At 54.2% G+C, this 25,836-nt stretch overlaps 14 protein-coding genes across 14 annotated transcripts; 9 read left to right on the forward strand and 5 right to left on the reverse strand.

The window, feature by feature from the left end:
- Positions 1-52: 52 nt before the first annotated feature.
- Positions 53-1,153, reverse strand: KRP23_10287 (Receptor-type tyrosine-protein phosphatase eta; the record flags this gene model as incomplete). The annotated part of the gene is made up of 2 exons (XM_067880718.1): positions 53-115; positions 203-1,153. 2 exons carry the CDS (start codon positions 1,151-1,153, stop codon positions 53-55), a joined length of 1,014 nt encoding a protein of 337 aa, XP_067742117.1.
- A 266-nt stretch (positions 1,154-1,419) lies between these two features.
- Positions 1,420-1,944, forward strand: KRP23_10288 (uncharacterized protein; the record flags this gene model as incomplete). Its single annotated transcript, XM_067880719.1, has 1 exon — positions 1,420-1,944. The coding sequence occupies one exon, from the start codon at positions 1,420-1,422 to the stop codon at positions 1,942-1,944; it is 525 nt and encodes a 174-aa protein (XP_067742118.1).
- A 233-nt stretch (positions 1,945-2,177) lies between these two features.
- On the forward strand, positions 2,178-2,690 carry KRP23_10289 (uncharacterized protein; the record flags this gene model as incomplete). Its single annotated transcript, XM_067880720.1, has 1 exon — positions 2,178-2,690. The coding sequence occupies one exon, from the start codon at positions 2,178-2,180 to the stop codon at positions 2,688-2,690; it is 513 nt and encodes a 170-aa protein (XP_067742119.1).
- A 309-nt stretch (positions 2,691-2,999) lies between these two features.
- Positions 3,000-5,394, forward strand: KRP23_10290 (putative serine/threonine-protein kinase drkB; the record flags this gene model as incomplete). The annotated part of the gene is made up of 4 exons (XM_067880721.1): positions 3,000-3,652; positions 3,725-3,790; positions 3,862-3,921; positions 4,002-5,394. 4 exons carry the CDS (start codon positions 3,000-3,002, stop codon positions 5,392-5,394), a joined length of 2,172 nt encoding a protein of 723 aa, XP_067742120.1.
- A 389-nt stretch (positions 5,395-5,783) lies between these two features.
- Positions 5,784-7,274, reverse strand: KRP23_10291 (uncharacterized protein; the record flags this gene model as incomplete). The annotated part of the gene is made up of 2 exons (XM_067880722.1): positions 5,784-6,165; positions 7,117-7,274. 2 exons carry the CDS (start codon positions 7,272-7,274, stop codon positions 5,784-5,786), a joined length of 540 nt encoding a protein of 179 aa, XP_067742121.1.
- A 1,233-nt stretch (positions 7,275-8,507) lies between these two features.
- On the reverse strand, positions 8,508-13,644 carry KRP23_10292 (putative LRR receptor-like serine/threonine-protein kinase; the record flags this gene model as incomplete). The annotated part of the gene is made up of 7 exons (XM_067880723.1): positions 8,508-10,836; positions 11,790-12,611; positions 12,684-12,752; positions 12,833-12,892; positions 12,959-13,024; positions 13,094-13,318; positions 13,394-13,644. The coding sequence occupies 7 exons, from the start codon at positions 13,642-13,644 to the stop codon at positions 8,508-8,510; spliced, it is 3,822 nt and encodes a 1,273-aa protein (XP_067742122.1).
- A 480-nt stretch (positions 13,645-14,124) lies between these two features.
- On the reverse strand, positions 14,125-15,153 carry KRP23_10293 (2-oxoglutarate-Fe(II) type oxidoreductase hxnY; the record flags this gene model as incomplete). Its single annotated transcript, XM_067880724.1, has 2 exons — positions 14,125-14,548; positions 14,615-15,153. 2 exons carry the CDS (start codon positions 15,151-15,153, stop codon positions 14,125-14,127), a joined length of 963 nt encoding a protein of 320 aa, XP_067742123.1.
- Positions 15,154-15,581: 428 nt separating this feature from the next.
- KRP23_10294 (uncharacterized protein) lies at positions 15,582-17,876 on the forward strand (the record flags this gene model as incomplete). Its single annotated transcript, XM_067880725.1, has 1 exon — positions 15,582-17,876. The coding sequence occupies one exon, from the start codon at positions 15,582-15,584 to the stop codon at positions 17,874-17,876; it is 2,295 nt and encodes a 764-aa protein (XP_067742124.1).
- Positions 17,877-18,119: 243 nt separating this feature from the next.
- Positions 18,120-20,429, forward strand: KRP23_10295 (U4/U6.U5 tri-snRNP-associated protein 1; the record flags this gene model as incomplete). Its single annotated transcript, XM_067880726.1, has 1 exon — positions 18,120-20,429. One exon carries the CDS (start codon positions 18,120-18,122, stop codon positions 20,427-20,429), a length of 2,310 nt encoding a protein of 769 aa, XP_067742125.1.
- A 333-nt stretch (positions 20,430-20,762) lies between these two features.
- KRP23_10296 (uncharacterized protein) lies at positions 20,763-21,445 on the forward strand (the record flags this gene model as incomplete). The annotated part of the gene is made up of 3 exons (XM_067880727.1): positions 20,763-20,870; positions 20,931-21,011; positions 21,110-21,445. 3 exons carry the CDS (start codon positions 20,763-20,765, stop codon positions 21,443-21,445), a joined length of 525 nt encoding a protein of 174 aa, XP_067742126.1.
- A 469-nt stretch (positions 21,446-21,914) lies between these two features.
- Positions 21,915-22,549, forward strand: KRP23_10297 (uncharacterized protein; the record flags this gene model as incomplete). The annotated part of the gene is made up of 3 exons (XM_067880729.1): positions 21,915-22,208; positions 22,274-22,420; positions 22,490-22,549. The coding sequence occupies 3 exons, from the start codon at positions 21,915-21,917 to the stop codon at positions 22,547-22,549; spliced, it is 501 nt and encodes a 166-aa protein (XP_067742127.1).
- A 340-nt stretch (positions 22,550-22,889) lies between these two features.
- On the reverse strand, positions 22,890-23,893 carry KRP23_10298 (DNA replication complex GINS protein SLD5; the record flags this gene model as incomplete). Its single annotated transcript, XM_067880730.1, has 5 exons — positions 22,890-23,065; positions 23,171-23,259; positions 23,327-23,409; positions 23,495-23,701; positions 23,807-23,893. 5 exons carry the CDS (start codon positions 23,891-23,893, stop codon positions 22,890-22,892), a joined length of 642 nt encoding a protein of 213 aa, XP_067742128.1.
- Positions 23,894-24,109: 216 nt separating this feature from the next.
- Positions 24,110-25,068, forward strand: KRP23_10299 (uncharacterized protein; the record flags this gene model as incomplete). The annotated part of the gene is made up of 4 exons (XM_067880731.1): positions 24,110-24,149; positions 24,219-24,560; positions 24,632-24,718; positions 24,788-25,068. 4 exons carry the CDS (start codon positions 24,110-24,112, stop codon positions 25,066-25,068), a joined length of 750 nt encoding a protein of 249 aa, XP_067742129.1.
- Positions 25,069-25,355: 287 nt separating this feature from the next.
- On the forward strand, positions 25,356-25,811 carry KRP23_10300 (Nucleoside diphosphate kinase B; the record flags this gene model as incomplete). The annotated part of the gene is made up of 1 exon (XM_067880732.1): positions 25,356-25,811. One exon carries the CDS (start codon positions 25,356-25,358, stop codon positions 25,809-25,811), a length of 456 nt encoding a protein of 151 aa, XP_067742130.1.
- Between the last annotated feature and the right edge of the window lie 25 nt (positions 25,812-25,836).

A 25,836-nucleotide genomic window follows, 5' to 3' on the forward strand; every position in this document is an offset into this window, starting at 1 on the left:
GACGGTGTCACCGACGACTTCCTGTCCGTATGACTGGTGTCTATAGCGTCCGTCACCATGGTTGGTTGTCGCTCACCACGGCAGCTAAATATTGGTATATCATCTCATACTGCTCCTGCATCATCACGCAAAACACCGCACCCGCCCACACAACAGCATCGTTAGCTTGTGCAGCTCAATAGTGAACACACGAAGAACGTACCGGGGTCTGTACCATGCCAGGGCGCTGCGATCGCAAGCGGTGCACCACCCGTGGAATGTCCAGCGCCTGCTGCATCTTCTGCGCGTCCGCTTCAGCACCTTCACTCGCACTCGTAAGCACTTGATGCAGCTGCTTCAACATAATATCAATGGCGATGAACGTGCCGGAGCGTCCAATGCCGGCGCTGCAGTGCACCACCACCCTCGCCTCCACCTTATGCGCTCTTGACGCTTCACTCCGATAGCTGTTCACGGCATCGAGCATCGGTGCAATAACCCGAAAGTCGCGGAGCACGCCGTGATCCGGCCAGATGGTGAGTTGGATCTGCTTGATCACTCGCGTCTTCACCCCTTTCGACACTTTGAACCGCCTCACAATGAAGCCCAAGCTGGCAGGGTGCTGCTCCTCCTCCAGCAGCTGAACATTCACGCCTGCAAAATCCACGGCCTGTCCGCTCGGCTCCCAGTACAGGTCCGCTTTCAGCCGCTCCCTCTCGACAAAGTTCGTGAGCATGAGAACCACGTGCACGTCACATTGCCACACCATGTGCCAGAAGTCCTGGATCGCAGCGGGCACCGGCGCACAGCAAGCGATGTACCCCCCGTCGATGTAGTTGGCGTTGATGTAGTCGTCCGTCGTGTCCTGCAGCTTGACGCGCGTTTGCTCGAACGGCAGCACGTCCCGGTACCGGTTTTTCCCCTTGGTGGCCTTGGTCTGCACCGTGAGTTTGGCTTCGTAGTCCGGGGCCTTGTCGATGCCCCAACAGAGCTCCATGTACTCGTGCTCGAAGCCTGAAGCGCCCGAGCGACTGTCACGCCGCTGGAGATGCCGCGTCTTGGCCAGGAACACGGCGATGGAGGCGACGAACCCCTCCGGAAGGCTGCCATTAGATAACAGGGCATGGCGCAGAGGTGCGAGGCCTGAATGCGCGGTAGAAGACGAAGTCGCCATGGCGAGAGACGATCGGGAAGGGCGCTGCACACGCCCGCTTCTTCGTGCGCAGGAATGGTTGCGATTTCCACATTGCCGTCACCGAATACAACACCGAAGGGCTATAGGTACAGGAATGGATAAATGGTACGGTGTACCGATATGAATCGTCATGTTGTGTGGTGTCCCGGTACGTAAATGTTAAATTTAGGGAGATTTGTCTGACCGTTACAAAAGTTCAGGTTTACCCTACGATGACCATTTTCCGTTTAACAGCGGCAGCCTAGATGGAGACGACTCTGCAGCAGCGATGGGCCCGCTTCACCGAGGAGGACTTGGGCACGTTCGTTACGTGCTCGGCGCTCTTCACGGCCTTCCAGGTGGGCAAGGAGTTCCGCGCCAGTGCCAAAGACGCGATGCTACCCGCGGCCAAGCGTCTGGCGCTCGCTGCGCGCCGCACGGGCCCCAAGGTGCCATTGCTCGTGTGCTCCGCGGCCATCGGGATGGCCGGCATGAAGCTCTCGATCGCCGCCGTGTCGCACTACCGCCAGGACTTCTCGCGCAACAACGTGCTGCTGGCCTTCCCTGTCTGCGGCGTGCTGCTGAACGTGCACCGCGGGCCGCGCGCCATGGCCATGGGCGCGCTGGGGCTCACTGCGATGGGCTACGGCGCCGACTACGTATTTGGCATCTACCACCGCATGCAGCACGAGGACGCACTGCGCGAGCACGAGGAGGAGCAGGCCCGCCTTCGCCACTTCCAAGCGTCGACCCGCTTCGACTCGCTCGCTGCCAGCCCGAGCGAGTATTAAGTGACGGGGTTAGATTACCCGTCATCATCTAGACACAGCGAGCGGTGTTACGCAACGTCAGCTCCATTGGTCGGTACATTATGTGAAAAATAAAGCGAAAGCCGTCTCATACGTCGTCGCGTTCGAGTCGCCTGCAAATCGCTTGAGCACGTGTCAGCAGAGCTTGGTGGCCCCACGTCGGCATCAGGTGTGCCGAAAACAGCGGTACAACCTGCTGCAAGGCCAGGATCGCAATGAGCAAGACGTTCGACCACGCTGCGCACGCCCAGCACCGTTGGCGGCGGTTCCTGAACCACGACTCGAAGCACTACGCCGGCTTCTCCGTCATGGCCGGCGGACTACAATTCGCGCGAGTGGTGAGCTCGCACAAGCGAGCGAAAGGCATCGCGTACTTGACCAAGAGGACGGCCGAGAAGCTCCCCAAGCTCATGGTGTATCCGTTGGTGCTTGGTGTCACGGGTGCTGAACTCTTGGTGTGGGGCGCGTCGTACTTGAACGACGGCAAGGACGACAACACCAGCCAAGTCGCACGTGACGCCAAGCTCGCACCTGCAGCGTTTGCAATCTACGGCACGACGCTGAATTCCGTGTACCCACTGGTGGGTCGTTGGCGTCGGGTGCGCGGGTTCTTCCGTCCCATTAAGTGGGGACTGGCCGGTCTTGGTATCGACTACGCTGCGACGAAGCTCATGACGGATCAATCCAAGACTCAGACGCCGGCGCTGCTCGAACCCAAGAAGGAGTAGAGACTTCATGCACAAGGTTTGAACTGCAGATCGATAGAGGCAATGGGACAAATACAATAGCTGAAAATGTAAACGAGTTCGACTTCGCAGCACCCCTGCAGCAGTTCAAGTGCATGTACTACAACAAGGGAGAGCCAAGGTCGTTGTCATGAACTTAAACGACGGTTCGTCATTTGCTGGCTCTCGTATTCGAGTTTCGGGAGGATAGTTGCACCGGAATGGTTTATCCGCCTGATGCTACGAGCATGGAGATCCTGGTCGGGACACGCCGTTCCAATCATTTCCGCTTTTGCAGGGCAAGACGCAACAATGCTTCGTTGTTTAGTGATAACGCTAGCAATTCTAGTTCTTCTTGTTTTTGAGGGCACTGTCGCGCAAGCGTGCTCAATTGCAGCGAAAACACTAACCACGTCCTGTGGCAAGGACTTCTGTGGAGCATACGAGCCATGCTTGGCGAACAATTACACGGAATGTCAAAGCTCCAGCTCCAGCTCTGCTGAATTCCCAACAAACTGCACGAGCGTTGGCGACGACGGGTGCGAGTACTCATGCTTCCAAGCTTTCGGTGCCAACAACTCCGATCCGACAGAGTTCATCTTCCTCATCCCGTATGACTCTGACGACAATACCAGCTACACCAGCTACGCTACTGCGGACAACAACGTTGTTACCTCCATGGGACAATTGGTACTATCACCTCAGACCAACTACGTGTGGATCCAAGGTGGCAGCGGCTACCAGCAGATCGACAAGGGCAGAGTCGCCCACTTGGAGCTTGACGACAATTTACTCACGTCACAGTCGCAAGTGACATCCCTAAGCTTGGTAGCAATGAACCTCTCCGACAGAATTTACGACATCCCCAGTCTGGTCCCCAGCTCGATCACAGAGCTGTCGCTCTCGAACACGCTACTATCAGAGTTCCCGTCACATCTAGCATCGCTGCAGAATGTGACGATGCTGTGAGTTGCTTATCTGGCTAAATCAAAGACAAATTGAGACAACTAACCTTCATTTTGTTTGTTTTCCTGCAGACATCTCAGCAGCAACTATATCACGACAGTGAACTCGTCTATTACCTGGGAGAAGCTGACTCTGCTGTGAGTAGCAATTTTTGCCTGCTAGCTGAAATGTTGGGGAAGAATGGACTGATCTTCCGTGCTTGTTGCAGTGATTTGTACCAGAACAATGTGTCTACGTTTGAAAGCAATTTTCCTGGTTTGACCGATCTGTACGTGTTTGCTTGAGGACTTCACAACACTTTTGCTACAGACTAACATGCTCTTTCTGGCTTGTTGCGACCGAGAACAGGTACCTGAATGGCAACAATCTAACCGAGATCCCAGCAGTTGTCTTCACTCTCCAGAACCTGATCAAGCTCACCATCCACAACAACCCGTTGACCAACCGCACCTTCACAGAGGAACAGATCAGTTTTTTGGAGGCTCTTGCAAGCTTGGATTTGACTAATGACGACTTCGTGTCCGATCCAAACTGCAGTCTCTCAGATCAGCGTGTCCTTGGGGACAATAACGTTGTCGTGTGTGCGATTAATCTGAACGAGGTGGAAAATTCGGTGTTTTCTTCAGCTTCCAGTGGTCTCGAAGCAACCCACATCTCTGGGTCAACCAGCGTGGAAAGTGACACCAGCAGCAGTAGCGGCGTAAACCAAGGAGGGTCGATGCTTGTGGTTGCCATCGTTGTCATTTCCATCGTGGTGGTTGCGCTTGCTGCGACCGCTGGTTACTACTGGAAGCAGCACAAATTGGAGAAGGCCAAAGGTGTGTACAACAACATGCAAAGAGCATCAAGCAAACAGCGGGCAATGACGGTTTGGAACGACCTCGAGCTTCTGGCACTTCAGGTAAATTGTGACGACATCCAGGACATCAGGCTCATCGGAAGTGGGTCATTTGGCGTTGTATGGCTCGTCAGGTATCGGAATTCCGAGCTGCTCGCATCGAAACGGATCCTCAATGATACCGTTATCACGGAGCGCACTCAGGCTTTCGTGGAGGAGATTAAGCTGGTCTCCAAGCTGGATCATCCTAATATTGTTGCCTTGATTGGAGCAGCCTGGAGCTCTGGATCTGACCTGCAGGCGTTGTTTGAGTTTGTGGAAAATGGTGACCTGCGTTCGTACCTAGCAGCTCCCTCACTGCCGCGCTACTGGACTCGGGTGAAGGTGCAACTCGCTGTCGACGTGATCGAAGCTTTGGTGTACGTGCATTCGTTCACTCCGCCCTTAGCGTATCGCACTCTGAAATCGCGCAACGTCTTGATCTCAGCGGATATGCGGGCAAAACTCACCGACGTTGGAGTCTCAGGATTCCGATCAAGGAACGGCACCATGACGGCGGGAATCGGAACGAGGAGATGGCTTGCTCCTGAGATCATTTCCGGCAGCAGCGACTATGACCAGTCTGCCGATATTTTTGCGTTTGGCGTGCTGCTCTCGGAGTTCGACACTCACGCGCTTCCGTACGATGATGCTGTGGGAAACAACGGCAACGCGCTCGAAGACGTAACTATCTTGCAAATGATAGCAAGTGGCAACCTTCGACCCACGTTTAGTGATACGTGTCCTCCCGTCATCTTCGAGCTGGCAAAGCAGTGTATGTCCCAGGAGCCTCGAGATCGCCCACCAGCACTGAAAATCGCTTACGCACTCCGGACGCTACAACGGGAGGCGTCTAATTTGTAGACCGAGAGCTGCGTAGTTGTGTTTATCGTCTTGCAGAGCCCAATTTGACTAGTTTCGTCGCGTGCGCTGATAATTTGCTTTCTCTCGATTCTTACGAAAGGAAAGCCGTTCAGACGTAGAAAAACATAGGTCCCATGCATTTGTAGGCCTATGTAGTCCGCACTGCAGCTGGGTCTCGCGTGAAAATGTACCTCCTTGATGTTCGCGTGAGGGCAGGTACCGAAATTTGCAATTTCAAGGGGATGGCTTCGGGAAGAAAACTTGCATTGCTTTGAATGTGTCGTGTTCGTTATGGAAGCTTACCACGTGCAAATTTCGATGTGTTCTCGCTTCATGGGAAGGACCGCGAGAGCATACTTCTCCACGACGGACAAAGTGCAAGTAACCATTTACTTCATTCCTTCGAAGGGGAAGCACTGGTCCAGCGCAGAGAGTACGCCCATGCGGATACCGAAGTAGAACATGCGCCGCCGCAGCAATTGTGGTGCAAACTTCTTCGGGAGCGGTTCGGAGCCAAATCCGATAAGACACTCCATGGCGTATCCGCCCTTGTAGTCGGTGGTGGTATGGCCATTGCCTCGCCGCTTCTGGCGAACAGTAAGATGCGTCGGATTCGTGTTGAACAGCACGTTGTGACTGGCCGTGCCCAGTTTGTCCATGGACACCGGGAACGGGTTCAACAGCGCCTTGCCGTTCACGTACAGGAACTCGGGCGTGTCGTCCTCCACCGGCATGTACTGGACGATGCTGCCACACAGCGAGTCCTCGTGCCTGTCCACATCATTGTTGGTAGACGACGAGATGCCTGCAACCCCCCACGGCGAGAAGAAGTATTCCTGCTTGGCCAGTTCGTACGAGATCCAGAACGTCTCCTTGTCGCCAAATGAGAACTCGTGGACAAAATGCTGCTCAGTAATGAGGAAGAACATGACGTTGAGCGCCTGGCCAGCGCGAGACTTGTCGATCGCAACAAGCGACGAGTCCTGTTCGTGCGACGTCTGACGGCGCCACGCGTAGGACGTTCTCGGGCTCAAATGCTCGGACGGAGTGGATCCAGGCGGCAGTCCGAACTTGGCGTAGTCAAATTCATTGAGCAGTTTCTTGAGATACTGCTCTCCGTCCACGTCCTGGTTGAAAAACTCCTTGCTCGAGAGCACTCGGTCGTAGAAGAAGGTCGTGCCTGTGCGCTTGTACCCGTCCGTGGTCCTCACAACCGCGGGGTCCCGCATGAAAATGTCGTCCACATCGAGCAGCAAAACCTCCTTCATGTCCGTGTGGTAGATGGCCAGCGGCTTGATCCACCAACTGCGAAAGTGTCTCGCGCGGTCCTCGGAGAGCTTACCACGAGCCACGAGGTCCGTGCAGACGTCCACAATCTCCAGATTTGCGTCCGCCTCCAGCAGCAACGTGCGCGAGGCATTTGACATTTCCTCCGGGAAGCAGTGGTACACCTGGATGAGCTCCTGGTTGCCAAGGCAACGCAGCTCCCGGACCAGCGATAGCCCCATGGGGACCGCCCCATTGTGCATACACATGATAATACCCTTGTCCTTGCCGAAAGAGGGTCCATCTTGACGTTGAAGCTGCACTTGTCCATCTCCCTGTCTTGTTAACTCGTCGTCTTCTTGGTCACTTAACGTGTCTTTTTTTACGTTGGTGGACGATTGTTGGCGCGACGAGGGCGCATTTTTGACGCTTGACAGCGAGTACAGCGCCACGCACAGCAGCAAGAGCGGGACAGCGTAGTGCCACGCCGGACGCTTCTCCCTTGTAGAGGGTCGTACCGGGGAGGGGCGGGAGCCACCCCCACCCTCCAAGTCCTTGTGTCGAGGGGAGCCCGGCGCGCCGCGACTCGTGAGCGTATTGCCGCCGTCGAGCATTGTCGACAAGAAGGTTTGTGTCGAAAATTCGATAAAAACGTACTTAGAAGAGTCGAGTACGTACTTAGTGTGGTAAAGGTAGACATCTGTAACATGTCCATAACGAATGATCGCATTGGTGAGACCATTCTGAAGGCGCTTGAAGCAGGCTGCGTCGTTCGCTTGATTGTCGACGAGCGAAGCGCGCTGCAGACCAAAAACCTGGCTTAGGTACGCAAGTTTAAAGGCGCGGGGATCCCTGTCAAGACTGGACGCGTGCCCAGCTTTATGATCCACAACAAGTGGACCGTTGTGAACGGTGCGTTCATTTTACAAGGCACGGGCAACTACAGCGCGGTTGCGTTCAATGGAGCCTGCCATGCAGAGACGTTTCAGACGACCACGGATCAGACGCACCTTGATTCCATCAAGCGCGAGTTCGAGCAGCTTTGGGATGAAGGACGGGTGCTTCAATGGGCCTCGAGGCGTACTGCTTGCTTCATGTACTTGGGGGAGGACGAGGACGAAACAAAGTACCCATCGGGAGAGCAGGACGAAGACGAGGACCAACGATGTGCTACTTGAGAGAGGAGGACGGCGACGAGGAAGAATCGAAAATGAACCCCCTGGGAGAGCAGAACGAGGACGAGAGCGTTGTTGATGAGTAAGATGTGGCTGAACGTGCGCGCCATTGTTCAGCAGATGCCCATGAGCGAAGTCAACGAAGGCATTGCTATGGTGCGGTACCACATCGTGCTGCTCGACATCAAGCCTGTGTACAAGAATAAGTTCGGCAAGGAGTTGCGTGCGCAGGGCACGCGAGTACATCGTCAGCTTGTGGGCGGCCACTAACCAAAACTAGTCGTCGACGCAACGATTAGCAACTCTGACTGCAGACCACAATTCCAGCGGAATGGGGTAATGAAGAAAACTACAGCATCAAGTATGCTTTCATACCACTTCCTGATGGTTGAAATACGCCTGAATGAACGTCTGCTGAAGTACTGACGGCAGCGAAAACGCCGAAAGGTATGCATAGAACAGCAAAGCTTAGGTCTGGCAGGCAACCCTCTCGGTTTGTAATTCATCGTCATGGTTTTGTTTTGATGAGTTTGTGCTTCTACCGCCCGTTTGCCGCAATCCTCGATGTATAGTTGACCACGGACGTACAACAATACGCACGGGCGCGAAATGTGAGCTTGTGTATTTTAGTTGTTGTTGCCGTGTTTGAAAACAGCGCATGGTCGCCCTTATCTACGCAACAGGCGTGGCTCCCGTGAGCTGGTGATTCTCCTTGCTGGCAGCGTACCACGGGCAAGAAAGCACTTGCGTGAGGATCCCCGTGTCCGTTTCCAGGTGCCAGCGCAGCAGCAGCATGTTGAACGTTCGAAGCACTTTTCTCGGCATCATTCGCGCGAGCAGCAGCAGCATGACCGACGACGCCTGGTACACGTGCTCGCCATAGTACAAATATCCCGTGAGTAGCAGCGCCTCGACGGTCGTGCACCGCTTGCCCTTGTACATGACGTAGGCCATGTCGTCGCAGTCCTGGAACAGCGTGCGGAACGGCCCGCCGATGCAGTTCCGCTCGAAGCTCGTGAGGTGCTCGCCATGTTCGTCGCTGACCGGCTTTTTCTTGGTGGCGCTATCGGCCACATTGGCGTTCGGGTTCGGGACGGAGAGCCGGCTCTGTTTGAAGCTGTTCTGCCCGGACAGCGACATTCTGGCGGAGCGAACTGCACTCTTCACCTTTGGACTCATGCGCTTGACGACGATGGAAGACAGCGCCGCGATGATGCCCAACCCCACCGAGAAGATCACGAGGAACACGATCATGTTGATCTTGAACACGACGCACGAGTCGTTCAGTCCGCAGTACTTTGCTCCGCGCGCCGACGTCTTGCGGAGGATTTCTCCGTTCTGGGCCGTGATGAACTCGAGAGGCGTCGCTCGTACCGAAAGCAGCAAAGCTGCGACGACAGACGTGATGACGATCTGCATGGTCTCCCACGTCAGACGGAAGTGGCGATCGAGCTGCTGGTCGCCTGAACGCGCCTTGGCCAAATTCACGAAGGCGTACGAGAAGGTGAAGATGCAGCACGTGAGATTCATGACCGACTCGGAGGTCAGCGTTCCGGTCGAGAGCCCGAGCATGTACAGATCCGAGTTGTAAATGATGTGGTAGGTGATCTGAGCCAGGTAAACGACCTGCATGCGACCGTTCTGGCATCGATAGGCCCAGATCTGTGTGAGCAGCACGGACCGCTTGTGCGACATCACCTGGTACAGACTGATCATCCCCATGAGGAGCATCTGCATGACGACAATACCCGGTAAGACACTCAGACTGACGGCGTCAGCATAGCGACTGCGGAAGGTATTGAGGTTCATGCCGATACGCGTCGGATTGTCTTTTGTCATGTAGTTGACCCACTCCCAGATCGAGTTGTAGTAGTTGTGAATGCAGACGTCTCCAGTACTGCACATGGGGATGTCATCCGGCGAGTGAATCATCAGACCGTACGAAGACCACCGCTTCGACACCTCGCACGTGTCTTCAATGTAGACTCCGGTTGTGTTCACCGCGCGAACACGGCAGCCGCCGTAGTACCCCTTGAACAGAGGCTGAAGCACAGTGTCATAGCCAAACTGCGTCGTTCCAGCCGCAACTACTCGTTCCGCCGCCGGGATGTTGCTTTTGAAGTTGAATGGAAACAGCGTCAGGATGTCAGGATAAACCGCAAGTAGGTCCTCGCCGTTCGTATCAAGTGCGAGCTTAGAGCCGATGAGACTGTCATCGATAACGACATTCGGGCGGCATTCGGTGTAGTCTGGGAATATGTTGAAGTCGATGCCGGGGATGCTTGCGAATTTAGTGCTGCCTTTGACTGTCGGGTACAAGAACAGTCTCGTGATCGTGTAGATGTTCCACCCCGACTCGCACGGCGCTTTCCCCGCCACCGCAATCTCAAGCTCGCGTCGGAATTGAGGAGCAATGTTCAGCTTCAATACGGTGACGACATCAAAGATATCCTGCGCGCTGCCGGCGATCCCTGCCGTCATGGACCCCCACTCGTTCACTCCGCTCTGGCAGTACACTCCCTTGTCATCGAGCTTTGCTCCGAGGTCGAGGGCTTCCTGGCTCAGCGGGCTGAAGTCGTACAGTGACAAGTCTGGTTTGCGCCCAGCGAAGCTCTTGAAAGTGGTGGCACCAATGATGGCATCTTGGGCGAAGATGCTGTACTTGAGGAGGCAGACTTTGTTGAGACCCAAGCAACCGGTGCAACCCCCAGCCATCGTCGGGTCTTGTTCGGTGAACGCGAAGACACTCTCGTCGACAAGCTTGAGTACGTTGCCGTGCGACAGATAGCTGGTAGATGTGAACACCACAAGCAAGGCGAGAGGCCACACCACGATACGGCCGAACACTGCTAAAAACGCCCCGAAGACGGACGGCTTGAAGAGGACCGACCAGCTCTGACTCTCACGCTCTCGACGCTGCTCGGCGTAGTACTCTGCCCCCCAATTTCCATTGCCTCCAGACCCCACTTTGTACTTTTCGCCTGCCGTCATCGGAGAGGCCCTGTCGGCTGTTACGACACCTGAAAAATGAGCTTCTCACTCTGAGATCGCAAGCCGAAAGTGGTTTCCAAAAAAACGTACAGACGTCTATATCCGCTCAGGACCATTGACAGCAACTTTGTTAGCTCCAACCGCCCAAAACCGATCGATTTAGCCTCGAAATTGCACATTGACGATCGTACCTCGAAGTGGGATCGTTCGCGTTTGGTGCTGTTGATGAAAACGACTATCAACACGAGATGGTACTGGAGAGAGAACACTATAATATTTGGGTTCCTTGGACTAACAGGCTGGAGCTGAAATTCTGGACCCGGGGAGAAATCACTCAGCGAAGGGCTTTGAGCTGTGAGCTTTCATCCTGCTTGTTACAGTTTTCCTCGTTTCAGCGTCCACAACGGTGGGAGAAAAGAAACGCGACGTAGAAATTCATTGCTGTATGTAGTTTTCGAGCACCTTGTTGCTTCTGGTCGTCGTGCTGGAAAACACTACAACGTAATACTTCGAAGGGCGTACGCTATCTCTGGCGCTGAAGGCCGGTCATTCGAGTTATAGGCCAAGCACCGCATTGCCAAAGCGCGAATGTCTGGAGGGCAGTGCGCTGAAAAGCTGGGACGAATCGCCCCCATAGCGATCATCTGCAGGATGGCCACATTCGCCAAAGTATTGTCATTTGGACCACGAGCGTCGTCGTACGGAATTGCGTGCGTGTCAAGCTCTGAAAGCACGACCCCGAAGCTGAAAATGTCCGCTGCTTGGTTGTAGTCCTCTTTCCCAGCGAGGACTTCGGGGGCTTCCCATCTGCTGGTCCCCACTCCCTGCGTCATCGTGTTCTCCTCCGACAGAATCCGGGAAACTCCGAAATCGGTTAACTGTGCTCGCATTTCTCGCGAAAGCAGAATGTTGCGGGACTTGAGGTCGCGATGCACGACAGGAGGCATGAACGAATGCAGGTACACGAGCGCCTCGATCACATCTGTGGCAATTTGCAGCTTCTGGGCAGTCCATGACCGAGACGTTTGAGGGTAAACGAGAAAGTCGCGGAGATCTCCGCCCACCATGTACTCTGAGAGCGCTTGTAGATCCGATTCGACTGTCCAGGCTGCACCAACAAGTCTGACAACGTTGGGATGATCGAACTTCGCCGCCATCTTGATCTCCTCTACGAAATTCTGCGTGTTTTGCTGAGTTTCGTGCACCTTTCGCAAGCGCTTCGATGCCAGCAGCTGCGTCCCGCGGTATTTCACCAGCCATACGTCTGCATAAGCTCCACCTCCGATCTTCCGCACGTCCTGAATCTCGTCAGTCTGAATCTGAAGTGCAAGAAGCTGCGGGTCTTGCCACACGGATACATACGAGTCGCCAGTGTTCCTTGTCGGTTTATCCAGTGAGCTTGTAGACACGCCTTGTTTTTGCTTTTGCCATCGCCATACAAGACCACCAACTACCAGTATAAAGACCGCAGTACCGATAATGCTGCCGGCAAGTACAGCTCCTGAGTAGTAGCCCGAACAAGCATAACCTTCGTACTCGTACAGTTTTCGCTCCACTGCTGTTCGGCCAAGTTTGAGGTCGAGATTTTCTCCACCATTCGTCTGGCTAGACCCCTCCGCAGCGTTGATAATGCAAACCGAAACGCCGTGGATCTGCTGCAATCCTGAAGCACAATCGCTGGTACCAGCAAAGTCTTTGTCGTTTAAGTCCCAAATCAGCTTGCGGAGGAAATCCGCTTGAGGTGCTGTGAAATTGCGTGATAGCGGTGGATTGCCGGTCATTCTCCTGTTCATTGAAATCATCACAACATTAGGACGCTCCACTGGACTCGCTTCAAACTCTGGTAGCGTTTCGTACAATGTCTTTAGATGATGCAGGTGAAAAATGCCTTCAGGAATGACAGAGAAACGATTGTGACTTAAGACACTGCCCGACCACACACAACAAGAAAGTTTGATTAACTACCAAAAGCGTCCAAATCGTTCAAGCGTGGCATTCACACTTACAGTGTTTGCAGCTGGGGGAAATATCCTTGAAATACATGCATCCCATTGCTCTGCAAGCTCCTATCATTGGATCCACAGCGTGAGAGCTATTGCAGCGACAATACCTGAAACCAGTAGTGTACTTACAATGATTCCAGGCTAGCAGAGTAAGCACTGGAATTAATCCTTTCTATATGGTTGGAATCCAAGTTCCTGGTCGCAATATCCGCACACAATTAGGTTAGGGATTTAAAATGGGAGAGTGTAGCTTTGTCCACTTACAGGTACGTAAGCGACCAAAGAGAAAACAACGGCACTGTCGGGAACTTCGTCAGCAAGGTGTTCTCCAGGTGTAGTCGCGTAGCACCTGCTGGTAAGATGGTTGGCAACCGACCAACCGCTGCAGAGACGTTGACATTTATCAGCGCGATGTCGGTGACGTCTTTTGGTTTGACCGCAAATGTCGAGTCGAGCTGCAGTGAGGCCCCTTCACTACCTGAAAACGTACTATTCAACACCAAATGACGTTTCCAGAGTTAGTCAAAATAACCAGTAAGTTAGATGAAAATGAGGGTTACGCACACGCGGGTAGTGATTGGGCCCAGCTCAGTTGCACCGATGCCATTGACCTCTCGGTCGAGTGAGAAATGGACCGTGCCGTTCTCTCTGGTCGCAATATCTGCCACACACGAGTATTCGCCCCCATTTTGTATGATACAAGGCGTGAATTGGTCACAACGGCCGCCGCAGTTTGTCGTGAAGATGGTGGCCCCATGAACAAGTTCGGCGTTCCATATCGATAATGGAATTGCAACTAGCAGCAGTAGCCACATGCCTCGTAGCGCTGAGATCGCTGAATGCATAGAGGTATGAAGACTTGTGTTGGGCTCTGCGACTTAAAAAGTGATGGAATTGATCGTAAGGATAAACAAACTGCTAGCACTCATACTACGAGGTACACCATCCCAAGGGATCTTGAAGCCAAAATGCCGCTGGATATTGGTCGGCGGTCTCCGTTGCATGCAGTGGATTTATGCTTTGCATCGTGTGGCTGTGAGTTAGGATTATGGCAGTACCAGCAATGGTAACGGCATTGATAACTTGTGACTCTCGACGCCTGCAGTGTACACTACGATAACGCGCCTTCCTTTTAAGTTGTAAACTGAATTTTTCTTGGTACGAATCGTGCGACCACCACGTGCATCCACCAGTCATTGATAGATTTTTGCGTATGCGCGAAGATACTCTTGTCTGCCTTGATGGGGGGGGAGAGACCGCTGGACAAGTACCCGGCAGCAGTGAATACCAAAAGCCTAGCTGCCCATGGCAGCGCTGTGCTTGATCATGAGATACTCTCCAGCGAGTACAGGGGGGTACTTCGCCGGTCTCTCTGGGGACTGGCACGTCGGAATGCATTCCACGACCGTATCAGCGTTGATGTTGTGGAAGAAGGCGATCGACTGACGACGGTTACTCGCGCACCCGGAAGGCGGATTGACCACACGGTGCAAGGTAGAGCGCCATTGGTCGTTGGTCCAGTGCTGCATCAAATCTCCCAGATTCACCACGTACGAGTTGGCCGGAGCTTTGACGCTGTGCCACTCACCCTGGAGGTCGCACACTTGCAGTCCACCAGGAGCGTCGTCCACCGCCAAGATTGTCAGACTACCGTAGTCGGTATGCGCCGACGCTCGGATCTGCTCCGTTCCCGGTTCCTGCTCTTGGTGCGGGTAGTTCCTATCACAAAAGACCACAGAAAGTCACTCAGATCTCTTTCAACACCAACACAGTACAAAAACGCACAAAATCCTCAGCGACGACATGTGGTTGTCGATCTTCTTGTCAAAGAAATCGCTCGGCAATTGCAATGCACAAGCAAAGATCTTCATCATGACGGCGGCGAGCTTCTCCACGCTGCGGTAGTACGTAGTCATCGTGTCCTTGAAAGCCTTGGGTCCTGTCGGCCACTGGGCCGGAAGAGTCGGCTCTCGACCTTCCGGTCCCACACAGACTTGGAACGTCTCTTTCAAGTCCGGCAGCGCTTTGCCGTCGTCTTTTTCTAGCGAGTTGGACAGGATCTCGGCGCTCTCGTAGCCGTACGGGTACTCGGACGTCATGGCCACTTGCTTCTTGACGTCTGACGGTTGGTCGAAATAATCCCTCGCAGCTTCGAAAGCCGCCGCGATGGTCTCGGATGGAATCCCGTGGTTCGTGATGACTAAAAAACCGACGTTGCGGCACGCGTCGGACACTTGGGCCACCACTTGGTCGCGAGCAGCTTTGCAGGTGGACGGGTCGCCGACTTTTACGAACGGGGAGATGTCGATCACAGGCACCAGCATGTCGGCTTCGAGAGGTTTTGCAATGGCGTTCAACTTGAGTACCGCTGGCGACCGGGGCAATTGCAGAGTGAGCGGGGTCCTCGCTGCCGGGGCAATTCAGGCGAGATGCGACCTTCCGGTGATCAGGTGGCGACTTACTTAGAAATGGTCTAAAGTTGCGGAAACGTTTAAATCAAGTTGCGGATATGCATTGAAGTTGTTATGTTGCAACAATAAGTTGAGTTACATCATCTCATAACCAGGAAAGCAAGCACCCGCGACCGCTGTTGGAGGTGACAAGAAGTTCTTCAGAATAGTTCTGCCACGATTAGTATAACGCACAGCGGACTTGTTGGGTTTCTTAAGATAGCGCCTCGGAAACCACCGCTCGTGCCCACGTCATTACTAGCTTGACTCATTCTGAGTTTTGCAGGCAGGTCGACAGTAAAATGACGAGCCCCGACGGGCAAGATGTCTCGGAGTATTGGGCGGAGGAGTATTACCGTCAGCAGGTCGAGGCTGGCAAAACGCATGGGTGGAAAAATCTCTTGCATCCGACTGCCATTGCAGCGTTCCTCGCCATCACGGGGCGCATCGTCATCGGACCGCTCGCGATGCTTCTGCTGTTCACTGTCACGGGGTATTTGTCGGACGCTAGCGTCCTCATCCAGGCCGACCAGAGCATCTTTGCGTTTACGGAACGTGACGGCTCCATGGCTGGAGGGTGCACGGGGTGTCTTGGTCCGTGCAAAATCGTCATGCTCAAGTATACGCTACTGAAAGGGGTGGCCATCGCATCGGCCCCAACTTTCTTTACGCTGACGTCCATCGCTCCAAACGTGTCGCTGTACGACTTCAGCCCTCTGAGTGACGAAGTTCTCGCCTTTGCAGATGCTCTGGATGTGAACGGAACGCTCTGCCAGAGTAGCTTTAACGAATGGGGAACGGCTCCGATTGTTGTCACGGGAACGGCGCAAGAGCTGTTCAACATCATCCGAATAGCCGAGCTCAATCTCTCGCCGCAAATGGTGCGAGAGCTTGAGCTGGCCATTGAGCACGCAGACGAATGCATCTCGAAATGGACCATGATGTCGGTCGTGCGGCTGTTCCAGTATCCTACAAGTGCTGGGAGCGCCGAGTTTGGCCACATCCCTGCCGTAGACACTCATGTCTTCCCAGACTACACAGAATGTCGCCCTGATGTCGAGTTAAATGACGATCTGGTTGGCTCCAAGCTAGTGTTGGAAACGGAAGGCGAAGATTTACTTGCAGTGGTTCCGGATGAACTGACGTTGTTCCCGTACAGCTTCACGAGCAGTTTGCCTCCGATCTCTCGTATTGTCCCAGCTGATAAAGCGAAAACGAAGAATGGGGCGACAACAGTGGTAGAGTCTTCGCTCCGAGGTTACTACGGTGGCTGTCGTGTTCGTGCAGTGAATACGACGGGTGTTTACATCGAAGACACGTGTGAGATGTCGAAGCACTGGCTGAGTTATGGACTGATGGTGCACTCCCCCGATGACATTCCACTGTGCAGCACGGGAGACGTGTGTATTCACAACTTTTTCAACTCGCTCTGGGAATGGGAGCACTATATCACTGCAGACAAACCCAACCGCGTCGGCATGAACCTCAACACGTTCCGCAGTCGCTACGCCGATACGGTCGCCATCAGTGTCCTCCCTGGCGTCGTCGTGATGCAGATGCTCCTCATGGGAATCATCAGTCTGTACCAAGTGATGTCGCACAAGCGTTCTGTGCTGCTCACACAGATCTGGGCCTATCGATGTCAGAATGGACGCATGCAGGTCGTTTATCTCGCACAGATTACCTACCACCTCATCTACAATTCGGATTTGTACATGCTTGGACTCGCGACGGGTACGCTGACGGGTGAGTCCATTGCAAACCTCACCTGCTGCGTGTTTGCGTTTTCGTACTCTTCCATCAACCTAATGAAGGCGCGCTCGGGAGATCAGCAGCTCGACCGCCACTTTCGCCTTATTTGGGAAGCTATGCAGCTTGTCATCACCAGTTGCGTGGGATTCTTGCTTCTCTCCTGGCAGAAGGCACCTTTCGAGTCGATACTCGCGCAGAACGCCGAGATTTTGCGCAAGACGTCAGAGCGTGGAGCAAAGTACTGTGGACTGAATGATGCTTGCGTGCTATTCACAGTGAACATGCCCATCGTCATCGCGGTGCTGTCTGTAGGCGTGGGCGTGGTGGCAGTGATCACATCCTTCCTCATGATGAAGATGAGTCCAAAGATGAAGAGCGTCGTGCGATCAGCTCGACTCTCTGTCGGTGGCGCTAACGTAACGCAGAAGGTTGCAGTATCCGATTCCAACAGCAAAAAGCAAACGGTGTATGAAACCAATTCCACCGAGAACGATCATCTCACTTCGTTCGAGAGGAACTGCATCGGTGCTCCATTTCACAAACTCTTTTGGGACTGCGACGATATGGCCTACGTCATGTACAAAGGTAGACGCTGTTCGTCAGTGGAAGCACTGCTGCTCACAGGGTATCTCTACTACGGCGAGCACATCTACCAGGCTTCCTCGGTCATGTTGCTTCTTATCGCGCGACTGCTACCACAAAAGGTACTTCGCACGTTCAACGTGTTGATATTGCGTTGGTATGTCGACCCGAAAGAAGGCACGCTATCGCAAGCCCTGACGTGCACTTGGTACCATGCATGCGAGGAAAACCATAAGTGGGCTGGTGCTACGCCAGTAGCTTAACTGTGTGGTGTAGTGCAAGACCGAACCACCTGCATGATAAACTATCCGTCACGCATCATTAGCCTCCAGGTGTTGGCAGGGGCAAACGAAGGAGCAACACAGCACTATTAGGCGACGTCGAATTAAAATCTGACATGCTCTTGAATGCCATGTAGCCACCTTTCTGGTTTTACGTCCTCCACACCATGCTCACCTATACTATCGCAGCATACATCCCTCCATACAAAAATAAAGCGCACGCAAATGGGTCGAAGCCGCAGCCGCAGCGCGTCCCCGGGGCGCGCGCGTCGTCGTGGAGGCTTATCGTCCTCCTCGCGCCGCGACCGCCACGTGTCTTCGTCTCGCCGTCGAAGCCGCAGCCGCAGTCGCCGCCGAGAGGAGCCCCGAGCTGCGCCCGACGACAAAAAGGGGGATATCTCGCTCAGTATCGAAGAGACCAACAAGCTGCGCGTGTCGCTGGGGCTCAAGCCGCTGTCCGTGGGCCCCTCAAAGAAGGAGCAGGCGGTCGTGAGCGTGCAGAAGAGCAGCGAACAGCTGGAGGCGGAGCGCGCGCAGCTGCAGCTCAAGCGCAAGCTGCAGCAGTCCAAGACGCGGCGGGAATTGACCCAGAAACTGGCCGGAAAGTCTCTCGGAGAACAGCTACGAGCAGATTTAGAGACCCAAAAGAAGGGAGAAAAAAACCACGAAGCTCTGGAATGGGTGAAACAGTCTAGGAAGAAGAAAAAAGAGGAGAAAGTAGTGACACAGGAGAGTGAGAGCTATGATGCTGCTGCGCTGGCAGGCTTGACGGTTGGCCACTCGTTGGACACCTTTGAGGACGGAGAGGAGGTGGTGTTAACGCTCAAGGACTCGAGGGTCTTGGGGCAAGACGGCAAGGACTTGAACGACGAGGAGGACGAACTGGTGAACGTCGAGTTGAGCGAGAAGGACCGACGTGCGGCTCACCAGGCGAGAGCCAAGCGAGCGGCGATGCCCGTGTACTCAGGATATGACGACGATGAGTTCGTTGAGATGGGGAACCCACGTAAAATGAAGAAGAACGGACCTAAGTTGCTGGCTCATTATGATGAAGAGCAGGATGCGGTGGATGCGGACGCGGCCAGGAAGTTTAAGCTGGATGCAGCTGGAGGATCGGTGGTGCTGCAGGATGAGGGGAAACAGGAGGAGGAGGAGGATGTAGCAGTGATCTCGCTCGCGATGGACCGAACCCGACGTGCGGAGGACTACTACACGAAGGAGGAAGTGGAAGCGCAATTTGCCAAGCACAAGAAAGGCAAGAAGCTGCGCAAGAAGAAGAAAAGATCTCGTCGCCACCATGACGAGGACCTCGGTGAGAACGACGCAGCGGAAGTGCAGCTGGGCACTGGAGCTGCAGAAAAAGACAGTGGTGACGCTGCGTCTCTTGTTGCTCAGCTGGAACAGGAGGCGATGCAGGCTGGCGAATCCGCGTTGAAGGATCGTGGAAAGCGCAAACGTAGCCGTCGCGACGACGATAAAGACCCGGACGAGGAGGAGAACCTACTTCGTTTTCAGGAGGCTCGTGAAAAGGCAAATGCCGCGGCGTCAGAGGCGTTAGCTGCCAGCTCGGGTAAGAGGCGAATGAAACGGCGACCGATCGACGATAGCGAAATCGTGGACGATTCTGCAGCAATAGAGATGGAGCTTGGTGCTTCACTGGCTCGTGCACGGCAGTTGGCGCAACAGCAGACTCAAAATCAGGTTCCAGTTGCTCCGACAACCAGTGAAGATCGGATCGCTCAGTTGGTGAGCCAGACTATCAGCAACGAGGATGACACAACTCCTGCTGTGCCCACAGACACCACTGAAGACATCGCAATGAATGGCTCAGCCAACCACTACAGCAAGCCTGTTGGTCATGTATTTGGCGAAATGACATCGAATACTGTCGTGTTCAACGAGGCAACCGACTTCGAGACTCGTCTACGCGACGCTATGGAGAAGCGTGCAGCTCAATTTCAGGTTGCAGCTGGTGGCACAACAATGCCAACTACATCAGTGAACGAGAAGCCTGAAAAAGCCACTGCTGCTGAAGAGCAGAAGCAAGGGGAGGACATGGAGATCGACGAGGAAACGAAAGATGAGGACAATGACGAGGATGAGGCAAACGAGAAAGAAGTGTGGGGCGAGGAGCAGCCACTTGTGGGCACGGGAATGGGTGCGACTCTGGCACTACTACGCAAGACTGGCGACCTGCGTCAGACCCGAGTTGAACGACAGACTGGCCGTGCCAATGATACACGTGATCGCAACTTCGAGGACGATCTCCGCGTCAAGAACGGCGTGAAATTAGACTACCGCGATGAGTTTGGCCGGCTGCTCACAAAGAAGGAGGCCTTCCGTATGCTGTCGTACAAGTTCCACGGCCAGGAGCCAGGAAAGAAGAAAAAGGAAAAGCGGCTGAAGCAACTCAAGGAGGAGCTAAAGGCACAGAAATTGCTCTCTGGAGAAGGCAGCACAAAAATGATGAAGGTGCTTGAAAAGAAGCAGAAACACAGCAAGGAAGCTCACGTTGTGTTATCGAGCGGTGTGTAGCCGCTACACACACGACTCCCACTCATGGTTAGAACGAGCAAGCGCTCTGGTAAGGTGAAAATAACATTCGGAATGGCATTGCTGTGGCTTGATCTTGCTTGTAAGTTTACTCAAAAACTATTTCCTCATTTTGCACAGGGCCTCAGCAGAGCTCGCGATATCGGGAAACCATCATTGTGGCCTGTCATTTGCCTTGGAGCTGTCGTATTCTATTTGATGCTCTTTCTCGGCGTGGAGCAGAAGGTTTGTGCCTCATATCTGTAAAATACGACTAAAGTGGAACCAAAAAGATCGAGAAAGAGACCGCGATAAGTGCTTCTTTCTCTTGCGACCATGGCGAAGGCCACTCTCTTAGGGCTGTCAGACTATACGCGTGAGTGGCGATTGCCCGGTATTGCCAGCACTCTTGCTAATCTCGCAGCGTTTTGGTGGCCGTCCGAGGTGGGCTGAAGTGTTTGGAAACTGTACGGTAGCAGACTGTACTTATGATTGTGCTGGTAGGTGGATTCTGCTTCGCAGCCTGACATTCTCGCGTTGATACGTGAAAATGAACGCCTCGAGGTGGAAAACCGCGACGTCCAGGTGATGATCACTGCAGTGACGCAGCACCTCCATGACGCTATGGCCATTTTTCGACAAAGACTTGGAGACCTGGATCCCCAAAACCAAAATATTGAAAGCAAGCACGGCCAGGAGGCTCAGGAGGCTCAAGCGTTGATCACTGCTCTGAAGAAGCGACTAAGACTGAGCAGGACGACAAGATCGAGCTCAGGCGGAAGCTGACAGACGTCAAGAAGCTCCGTCGAGCCGATGAAACGGAGAGCACGAAGCTGAGGAACCGCTTCAACGAGCGCCGAGTGGCGGCGGAGATTGTCAAGCTGGAGAAAGAGGTAGCGGTGCTCAAGATGGAGAAGAAGGTGCGCGACAAAAACCGCTTGCTCGCGCTGCAGCGGCAGATCCAAAAGAACCACGGCTGCATCAACCAAAAGAAGTTCCGCAGCGAGTGTGACCAGTAACATCGGCTTCACTTTCAGTGAACGCATGCAGTGAAGGACGCAATGCAATCGGCATAAGCTGCTAAAATGCTAGCGCTAAACAACCTCAATTGAGCTTTCAAGTGTACCCGTGTGTAGAAGTTGCCTTTTTCTTGATTTTTTTTGCAATGAGTCACTACCCAATTGGTAGTACCATGCACCAAACAGTAATCCACCGCTAGAAAACCCGCCTTCCGTTGCCATCTACCGCGTCAAAGTGGCAATTACGGCAGCAGAATGCCTCCAAATGCTGCCCAATGCTACAATACAATACCTATCAGCCAAGAAAACGACGCGATCTTGCAGACAGCAATTTTGTTGAGAAGTGGGACAAAACGATTTTCCACCAACCACATCTCTCCAACCTCATTTTCATCCAATCCCAACAGTGGCGGAATAAGGCACCCGACAGCACCCACAGCCATTTCCAAAAGCACGACCCTCCATTCTCATGTCGGATCACGCGCGCGAGTACGACCCGCTGTTCCCGCGCAGCTTTGCGGCGTCATCCACGACGTCCACGTCCACTGCGCCGCGCTGTTACGGTGGCTTCGAGCAGCAGAAGCGCGTGTGGGCGTCCACTGCGCAGCGGTCGCAGCGTATCCGCGTGATTGCGGTACTTCAGCTGCTGCTGGGGCTGCTGGCGTCGGGCAACTACCTATGGCTGTCAAACATCTTTATGTTCGTGGTGGGCGTCGTGGGGCTGCTGGCTGTGCGCTCGGAGCGCATGAGCTGGACCGTTGTGGTGCGTTTTCTATTGACACATTTGGCAAAAGATTTTCTGATTTGAGCTTTTATGTTGTGATGTAGTATTTGCTGCTGAGTGCCATGGAGTTTGCGCGGATTGTGATGCTCACCCCACATCTGTACGAGCGGTTCGAGGTGCCGGGGTACGCGTTTACGCACTATGAGATCTTCCAGGTGGCGGTGCTCGTGCTGGAAGAAGTGCTGCTAGTGGTGAGAAGAATATTGTGCAGAAGAGGAATTGGAGAGGTTCTGATAATTTGTGTGTGTTTTATTGTACAGCCAGCAGCATTCTTTGTGTGCATTGCAGCAGCGGCGGCGGTTGCCAATCCATTGTGGTAATCGTTCGATGCTGGATGCGGACGGACGCACCGATTCATTATCAGAGAAGGACGAGACGAGCACCTCGACGACACAAGGACAAGACAGAGACACAAGCTGGATACGGGGATCTGGGCTTAGTGCCATGCCATCTTCTTCTCTTCCCCATGTGGGCCCGGAACATTAGTAGTTTATGCCGGATTGTGGCGCTGGTATTTTTTCTGCATGTAGAGGCTGACTATATGGCAGCTCTCGTACGTGTCATCGTCGTGTATTCTCGCACAGCTAACTTAATCTATATCGCTTCACGACACAAGACTGCGATATCTTCTATCGTAGTCTACACAACAAGCGGTGAATCCTAGATCAGCTCGACCCCACCTGCCTCCACGTGGCTCTGGACGCTCCGGTAGCGCAGCACGTAGCGATCCACAGGGTGCATCTGAACGAAGTCGTCGCCCTTGTCGTCACACTGCACGCCGCCCACCTCGTCCTTGGCCTCGCAGAACACGAAGGTGTCCAGATTCGGCTCCGGCACTGACATGCACCGCCAACATACAGGCATCCAGACGAATGTCAGAACCAGGAAGCACTGAGCCGGACCAGCGACCCTTTCAAACAGCAAAACATCGACACTCTTACCCATGCCTTTAGCGGCAATGCTCCGGTGCTCCTCTGCGAACTTGCCCAGCGCTAGATCGTTCATGTGTGACTCCAAGAGCATCACAAACCTGCAACAGCAAGGCAACCCATTAGAACAAATCGCCCAAATGTAGTACAAAAGGTTAGCACACGTACTGCTGGGCGAAGTGGCGTTCCTTCATCGACAGTCGCTGAGTCAGCACGGCATCTCCCAGAATATGAACAGCGAACTTTTCAATCTTCATAGCAACACAACACACAATATCAGCAAATAGTATACATGTACCTCATTAGAAGCCGAGGCTTCTGACTATAGCCTCTCACCTTTCGCAGCCGCGTGCGCAGATACGACGAGACCATGTAGCGCAGTCGGTCGATCTCCATCTGATAGAGTTTGTTAATAAAGGACTTCTCCTCCGTGAGCTGCGTGCGGTCCTCGTAGACCGAGTCGACGTATTCCTGCTGGTTGCGAATCTGCTCGAGCATCTCAGACACCATTTCATCGTTGTACTGCAGTATCTCCGGGGCGTTCTGTCGGATGCAAGGAGTACTGGTGGTTAGCGCTCAATAAATTTGTCAATTCTGCGAGCATGCAGATTGTTAGCAGTGCAAATTAAAGTCGAGACGAAGACGCACCAGCTCGTTGACCCAGAGTGAGCGCATGCGCACGATATCTTCGTTCAGGTTGTCCCGATCGAACTCGGGCTGCGACGGCGTCTCCATGGCCGACGATTAAATTGTTAAAATTTGGAACCGATATTGATACCGGTACCGTACATACATGTAGCCATCTTGAGAAAGGCAAGAACTTGAGCAGCTCGCCTCGAGACTTGTAGTGCTGCTCTTTCTCGCTATGCTGGCGGATTCTAGAGCTGACCGACTTCAGTGGTGAAATCAACGTGGCGTGGAAAAGACCGGCAAGAAGAACGCAGAGACCTCATGGGCGCTGTCAACTGCTGCGCTCAAACTGCCCCTGATGGTGCGTGTCTGGTGTTGCAGGCAGTGCATGAGGAGACTGACACTGGGGATACATTAATACGTGTTGTAGTGGACGCATGGAAGACAGGCAACCACCACCGGACGCTGAGCAAGCATGAAGCGAGAACGCTGATGTCTATGTACTACTACGAGCCGTCGCTGTCGCTGGACCACGAAGGCCCCGCATCGAGCACGGACGACGGCCTGGGGCTCTTTCCAGACTCACCGCTGTCGGTGTCGCGCTGCCAAGACGTTGAGGACAAGTCCGTCGTGGTTGTGTCCACTGAAGGCGAGGTCGAGATCGAGGACGATCTGGAGGAGAAGAAGGGACTGCCAGTTGACGATGAACAGCGAGAGTTGTCGCCAGAAGAGCGAGCCCTGCTACCTGCCCCAAATTCATGCCCTCGATCTGGTACGCTTAGGTCTTGTCATAGTGTGCCAGCGCATTGAGCGCGCCACTGACTGCATGCTGCACTTGCGCAGGTCTCAACTTGCGCCGGCTGTCTCCTACCTTCGGCAGCAGTACGTCTCATTCATTGCTGCCGCGCCGCACGCGCTCCTTTAGCGAAGGTGCAGCAAGCAGCAATAGCTCTTGAGTACTTTCCTGATGTAGCTGACTATTCGTGTGTGTGTGAACAGCTCCCGCCCCACCCCGCCTCGAGGACTACCTGTGCACGTGCAAGTACTGCCCGCGCGCCATGACCATTCAACGCGCCTTCCAACTGTACGGCTTTGCGCTCGATCACCCACAGAGCGACGCGTTGCTGCGAGTGCTGCGTGCCTGCGCCAACTACGACGAGACCATCATCGAGGTGGACCCTCTGCTCGTGCTGCACGCTGAGAAGATGCTAGAGGAACTCAGCTTCGACGAGGACCAGACGTTCCGCCTTCTCATAGCCTCGCACTTCCAGCGCGCGTAATCTGCTGCTACAAGCGGTCAATAGCACCACAGCAACACCAGTATGTTGAAGCGACCATCGAAAGGCACTTAACAAGTAATCAACACGTATCTGCCATAAAATCGAGTTATCCAGCACATTTGCAACGTTCATATCCGTTATCGCGACCTTACAACTGTAACCGTTTGAAGTGCGGGATTCCAGCGTGTTATGGTTGTAATCGGCTGGCTTGGGACGTGGCGGCCATCCTGGCATTTTCGGAAGATCTTTCTCGGACTCAAGCAAGACTCAACTCCCCCCAAGCAACCATGGCCCGCGAGCAGACGTACATCATGATCAAGCCGGACGGCGTGCAGCGCCACCTGGTGGGCGAGATCATCAAGCGCTTCGAGACCAAGGGCTACAAGCTCGTGGCGCTCAAGCTGGCGCGCCCGGCGGTGGAGCACCTGGAGGCCCACTACGCGGACCTGGCCGGCCGCCCCTTCTTCCCTGCGCTCATCAAGTACATGAGCTCGGGCCCCGTGACGTGCATGGTCTGGGAGGGCACCAACGTGGTGCTCGAGGGCCGCAAGATGCTGGGCGCCACCAAGCCCACCGACTCGGCGCTGGGCACGATCCGCGGCGACTTCTGTGTGGACGTGGGCCGCAACGTGTGCCACGGCTCGGACTCGGTCGAGTCGGCCCAGAAGGAGATCGCTCTGTGGTTCCCGGAGGGCGTCATCGAGTGGGGTGCCTACGACGACGAGTGGGTGTACGAGAAGTGAATTCCTCGCTCTGCAGTTGCAGCTC

Source organism: Phytophthora ramorum (genome assembly GCF_020800215.1).
Source record: "Phytophthora ramorum isolate Pr-102 chromosome Unknown Phyram_PR-102_s0009, whole genome shotgun sequence".
In the NCBI taxonomy this organism is placed as follows: domain Eukaryota; phylum Oomycota; class Peronosporomycetes; order Peronosporales; family Peronosporaceae; genus Phytophthora; species Phytophthora ramorum.